Source organism: Monodelphis domestica, chromosome 3, assembly GCF_027887165.1.
Source record: "Monodelphis domestica isolate mMonDom1 chromosome 3, mMonDom1.pri, whole genome shotgun sequence".
Lineage (NCBI taxonomy): Eukaryota > Metazoa > Chordata > Mammalia > Didelphimorphia > Didelphidae > Monodelphis > Monodelphis domestica.
In genome coordinates, this window is record NC_077229.1 from 2,901,900 (window position 1) to 2,907,899 (window position 6,000).

General features: G+C 50.7%; 2 protein-coding genes across 6 annotated transcripts in view; both read right to left on the bottom strand.

Annotated features, from left to right (window-relative positions):
* Window positions 1-3,959, bottom strand: part of LOC107652138 (zinc finger protein 420-like) — a 181,726-nt gene extending 177,767 nt beyond the window's left edge. The window contains exon 1 of the mRNA XM_056820256.1: window positions 3,886-3,959. The gene's annotated coding sequence lies outside the window, so the exon portion shown is untranslated. The remainder of the gene's footprint in view (window positions 1-3,885) is intronic.
* The window catches only part of LOC100617323 (zinc finger protein 420-like), a 53,948-nt gene extending 49,929 nt beyond the window's left edge, over window positions 1-4,019 (bottom strand). For 3 of the 5 annotated variants that reach the window (XM_016432820.2, XM_056820235.1, XM_056820238.1), the window contains exons 1-2: window positions 3,886-4,019; window positions 2,520-2,571 (exon numbers count right to left, since the gene is read on the bottom strand). In XM_016432820.2, the coding sequence (XP_016288306.2) occupies window positions 2,520-2,552 (33 nt within the window). In that variant the 5' untranslated portion in view covers window positions 2,553-2,571; window positions 3,886-4,019. The remainder of the gene's footprint in view (window positions 1-2,519; window positions 2,572-3,885) is intronic. The other 2 variants (XM_016432824.2, XM_056820239.1) reach the window with 2 other exon arrangements.
* Between the last annotated feature and the right edge of the window lie 1,981 nt (window positions 4,020-6,000).

The window sequence follows — 6,000 nt, forward strand, 5'->3', positions numbered from 1 at the left end:
TGCTCACTAGTCAGGTAATGAGCCACCAGATCATATTTTACTCATAACACTGTGGAAGGCAGGAGAAAGGAGAGGTGTTGCAGAAAGTTCGGGGACTCAGGCTGCAGCTCAGATGACCCTTCCTCAGAGAAGGTGAGCTGATCTCAGATTATTTATTTATTCATTCTATTTATCAGTAACTGCTTTTCTCTGGGAACTGCCCGAGTCCTGCTTCTCTGCTTCTAACTTAGCTCCACACTCAGCCAGCCTGTAACAGGGGAAGCAGAATGCAGCTCTTGGGTACCTTATCACTGTTCTAGCTTCGGCATCTCTCCTCAGAGAGGGGAAGCTCCACGCTTTAGTCCCCATAAATTTCTCTAGTAAAACCTCACAGAAGCTGCTTCAGATTGAACAGAATCCTTAGAGAATCAAATCAAAAATTATAATCCAGGAGAAAAAATGTAATTCCTCCCTTCATGCCATGAGGAAGAGGATATCTGACAAGACTGGATAAAATCATAACAAAATTCATTGGGGAAAAACAAAAGATCAGCCATATCAAGGAAGATGAAGAAAAAAAGCCAGGATAGCTGGGGAGCAGCAGGGCCAGAGCTCAGACCAGATCACAAGCCAGCTGTCATCCTAAACCTGGGGGACTGGTAAGATAAGGAGGTAAAGCAATGGGACAGGCTAAAGAAAATACCTCCTGGCAAGTGGAGAACAAGTAATTTGGGAGAAAATCCCTTCTTTGGTAAAAACTGCTAAGAAAACTTGAATGTAGCCTGGAAGGAAATAAGGCTCATACCATAAGCCTACACCACATCTATTAAACAGGATTTAAGGAAATGTGAGGTAAATATTGAAGATCACACTATAAGAAGGCAGGAGAGAAAGAACTCAAACCCATCTCAGCTACAGGGAGATGTATTTAGAATAATCACTTATTTTCTCCCAGATTACAGATAAAAACAGCTTCATACATTCATTTTTTTTTTGGAGTTCCAAATAGTCTCCTGGAGTGAGCAATCTGATCTAGATTTTACCTGAACAATCATGTGAAATATTTTTCCTTTTTTAGTCAAACCAAAGAAAATTGGAAAAAAGGGAAATGTATTTTGGTCTGAATTCAGAGTCCATCAGTTCTCTCTGGAAGCAGATGGTTTTTCTCATCACGAGTCCTTTGGGATTGTCTTACAACCCTGAACTGCTGAGAACAGCCGAGGCGTTCACAGCTTCTGACCACACAGTGTTGCTGTTACCTATAAAATGTTCTCCTGCTTTTGCTCATACTTTGCAACAGTTCATGGAAGTCTCCCAGGATTCTCTGAAATGTGCTGCCTATTATTCCCCATAGACCAATAGGGTTACACTATAATCACACACCACAACTTGTTCAGCCATTCCCCAGTTAATGAATGTCCCTCTATTTCCAATTCTCTGCTACCACAAAAAGACCTGCTATATAAATACCTTTGTATAAATAGGTTCTTTCCCCCTGTTAGGGATCTCTAGGATACATGCCTAGATCAAAGGGTATGCACACTTTGAAAGCCTTTTGGGCAAAGTTCCAAATGGTCAATCAATGGATGACAATTCCACCAACTATGCATGAGTATACCAGCCTTCACAGGTCTCTGACATGATCATTTCCTTTTTCTGGCACAATGGCCAAATTGTCAGGTGTTAGAGGGTGCCTCAGAGGTGTTTTACTTTGCAGTTCAAGGACACAAATGCTTAGCTAAACTCAAGATAGAGGCAATTACCAAAAAAATGGAAAACTTTGATTCCTTGAAACAAAAAAAACTTCTGCACAGAACCTTAACCTCTGTTTGCCTCAGTTTCCTTCACTGAGAAATGAGGAAAAAAAGAACATTTATCCCAAAGCATTAGTGCACAGATGGATGAAAGCTGATTTATAGGAGAACATGAAGCACTCCAGTCTGTCTGTATCCCATGCTTTGCCACTGAGCAGGATGCCTTTGAGACACGGCCAGAATGTCTCTGTCAGAATCTCCGGAACCGTATTTGCATAGAAATCTTCCAGGCCTTCCAGAAACTCACCGCTTTCTCTCCAGCCTGTCCAACAAAGGAAGGACTAGACCAGGGAGGAATTCTACTGCACAGAGAAGGAAAGTTCCCAGCTGCTGGCTCTGGTACAAATAGCTCTGCTCAAGAACACTCAAAGCTCCTCTTCTGAGAAAAAGGCCCCATTTCTGTGTGAGGGTCCTTCCTGAGGTCACCCCAAACTCCTCAGACTCTCTGCTCAGGGAGCTTAGCAGCAGGAGGCCAGTGAGGGGGTCACACCTTGGAGTGCATACAAAAGCCACAGGGGAGCTCTGTGGGGTCTGAGCTGCCCCAGGGCCCAGGAATCACTCCCAAAGCCGGGGAGAGAACCGGGAAGGGCTGGTCCTCCTGCCTGGGATGTGGGGACAGACGTGGCCCAGCAGGAAGGAGGCAGCAGCTTCCCAGCCCTCTTGGTCAGAGCCAGGGAAGGGCCTCCCTGGCTGAGGGGGCTCCATCTGGGGCTGGAATGCACTTACCTGGGCTGCGAGTCTGTCCCTCTCCAAGGCCATCCCAGGCACTCCAGGCTCCCTGTGGAGGCAGCAAAGCAGCCCCAGTGAGTCCCCCCTGAAGCTCCTCCAGCTTTCCCAGCCTCGTCTGCCAGGGTTAAATGAGGAGTTTGGACACAATAAGGGAGAACCTTGAATCATTTCAGGTTTACCGAGAATATAGCAGATGAGTAAATTCAGGTCAGCCCTTCAGGCCAAGGAAAGGAGCTGCCCAGCAGCTTTTCCTGTGAACGGATTAGTTTCATTAAAGCAGAGACAATAAAAGCATAAAGCAGAGAAATATAGGCAAGACATAAATAAAATGTCCTCATGTCTACACTAGCTGCTCCCCAGCAGCCCAGGTGGGGCTCCCTTGGCCAGAGGGCAGTCCTCCCGGTGGGGAAGGCCCTTCTCCTCCCTCAGCCTCCCATCCCTGACTGCAGGGCCTCCTGGGCTCTCTTCCCCTTCCTGCCAGCCTCCATTCAGCCCCTCAGGTGACTTTCCTCTGGCCCAGCCTCCTCATCAAATCCCCCAGGATGCTCTCTGAAACTCCCAGCCCTGATGACCCAATCCCCCTCCTCCCTGCCACCCCCTCAGCCCCGGGACACAGCAGCTTGGGGGGGGGGGGTTTCAGGGGGTCAGGGGGCGCGTGGGTATGTCCATGAACAACACCTCCGGCTCCTGGCCTGGAGCCCCTTCTCTGGCTGTCCCCCATGGGCGGCTCACAGGCTCTCCCTCCCAGTCTTCCCAACTGTGCAAACCACAATCCCGCCTCCTCCAGGAAGCCTTCCTGAACTTTTCACTCTCCGCCCTGTTTTGGCTCCTTATTGCCAGAGCAGAGCCTGTTTGGAACGACTCTGAGGCTGCCCAAGGGCGAGGGAGCAGGAGCTCGGGGGTCCGGGGCCCACAGGCTGGAAGGCAGGACTCCTGGGTCCTGACAGAGCTCGGTAAATCTGCACCCAGTCCTGGCCCCTCCCCAAAGGGTGTTTTAGGAGCAAAGAAGATCCCGAAGAGGAAGCCGAAGACCCCAGCCAACCCGTCAGACATCAGAGCAACCCCGTGGATATATTGAGTCCCGCAGAAAACTCGGTCGGTCCGGTCCCGCCCCGCTCCGGACCAGCCAGCTCCGCCCAGCTACAGCGTCCCAGGACGTAGGGGGAGGGGAGGGGCTCGCGGCTTTGGGGGGCTCCAGGAGGCCCAGGCCGGAGGTGCCGGCCCCAGAGGGGCTCGTAAGAGGCAGGATTCGAACTCAGCCACGTTCTCTGCCGCCCGCCCTCCCCCATGCTCCTCGTCCTCGGGCCGCTCTCCACTCGGGCGTCCCTTTCCCCCCGGTGCCCCGCCACCACGTCATAATTACCGAGGCTGCAGGCGCGGTCTGGAGGGAGTCCCACAATAGGCTACTGAGAGCAGTCAGAGAATGCTTTGGACGTGGAGGAGGGGAGAAACAGGCGGCGAGCTTCACTTCCGGCTTCCCGGAGGCCTTTGCGCAGCCTGTGTCGGCGCTTGATTGCCCCGCCCCGCCCCTTGGCGCTGACGCTCCCCCTCTCCCCTCCTCCTCCCTTCCCCGCCCCCCGTCCTCCCCTTCAATTCTCCGCGCCCACTGAGGGTCGGCCCCGGCCCCGCCCCCGCTCCTCTCTGGTGGGGCTTTGGGCAGCTGGAGCCTGTGTTGGACCGCTCAGTGTAGGGCGCTCCGGTCTCCTGGCTTTCCCCGGGCCTCCGGCGTCCCCAGTTCCCAGCTCTTCTCTCTCTTAACACAGCTCACGGCGCTGCGCTTTCCTCGCGGTCTCGGCATTCCCGCTTTGTGCGAGGCGGGAAGGGGGCCCGAGGGCACCGCGCGGGGCATTCTGGGTAGCAGACCGATCTCCAGGTGGGCTCTGGTGCTCCGATGGGGATTTTCTCTGGCGCTGCTTCCCGAAGCCAGTCAGGAAGACGCCGGATGGAGGCCCGAAGGGGGTTCCTGGTCCGGTCCAGCCAGATCCGGGCCGTTTCCGGTGTCGGGCTCCTTTCTCCGTAGCTTGTCAAGGAAGCCCCCTTCTGCTGTGGAGGAGGATTAGAGAGCCGGAAAAGAGGCTCCTCACTGGCCGGGGGTTGCTGGGGACGAGCCGGCCTCCGTGCCGGGACAGCCAAGACCCGCAGCAGCCTCGGGAGCCTCCCGGGGAAGGTCGTGGAAGTAAAAGCCCCAAACACGAGCTTCCACTCCGGGGCTTGGCCTTTCCGACAGTCGGCTGACCCCGGAGTCTACAGGCTGGCCGGGATCTGTACTAGGCCTGCACGGTGGGTCCATGTTAGGAAACGATCAGCTTGAGGGCCCGAAGCAATAAGAGTGTAAAAACGCTGGTTCTCTCTTTCCATCCAGTTTTCCTAAATGGAGGGCAGAGACTCTTCTAGTCTCTTCTAGTCTCACTCTCCTCCTGCCTCCTGGCTAGCCCCCTGCTGGGTCTCAGCCATCCAAGATCACTTCCTGCCCCCCTCCCCCGCCTTTACCCAGCATCCTTTTGGGGCCAATGTTTGGAGCTCTCTCCAGGGAAGTCTAGTCACGTGGCATAAAGCTAGCTGGGAAACAGGTAAGCTCTGGAAGTTTCCTTCAGACAACAGTTATCTGTGTAGACACTTTAACAATCTTTTGTCGGCATAAAACATTTCTAGTTAGTACACTGGAAAGCACAGAAACGACTGGCGTTTCCTTGAGAAGTCGTAGCAATATCTAAAGGCCATCAAACATTTCCACTGATGGGGATAAACTAGAAGCCTTTTGATGACAGCCATAAGGTATTGATGAAGTACTATAATACTGTAAGAAATGATCAGGATGGTTCCAGGGGAAAAAAAGAGAAAAATAAAAGACATTTAAAGGGAGGCCAGGCAAAGTAAGCAGAATCAGGAGAACATTATACACAGTAAAAGCAGTGCCCTATAATGATCAGCTGGTGAGAAATGCTATCTCCGTCCTTGGGGGGTTGGAGAACTAATGGATTCCTATCTTTTGAAATTTTTTGTGTGTATTTCCTTTTGTAACCTGACAACTGTGGAACTGTTTTGCTTGATATCACTTTATTTTGCAAATATGTGCACATTTATATTGAAACACATCCAAATTGCTTTGTTTGTCATTAAAAGGAAAGGCTAGAGAGAAGATGAAAATTTCAAACTTAAAATGAAAAAGTAGAGCAAACTAAAAACTTTTTAAATTTCATTAAGAAAAATAAATGACAATAAAACTTGACTCAAAATACATAGCCCTGAATTCTCTAATGGAAATTCACTTTTACTTTGGTATTAAATCATTAACTTTATGTTAGGCCTAGACTTTATTTTAATTTTATCTCTTTTATTCCAAAAACAACTTTACACCTAATTTTTCCAAAGGTATATGAATCGTATTATCTCCCTTCCCTCTTCCTTTCCTGCCTCCCACAGTTGATAAGCAATTCCACTTTGGCCTCCACTTTAAACCTGTCTCAAATTAATTGAA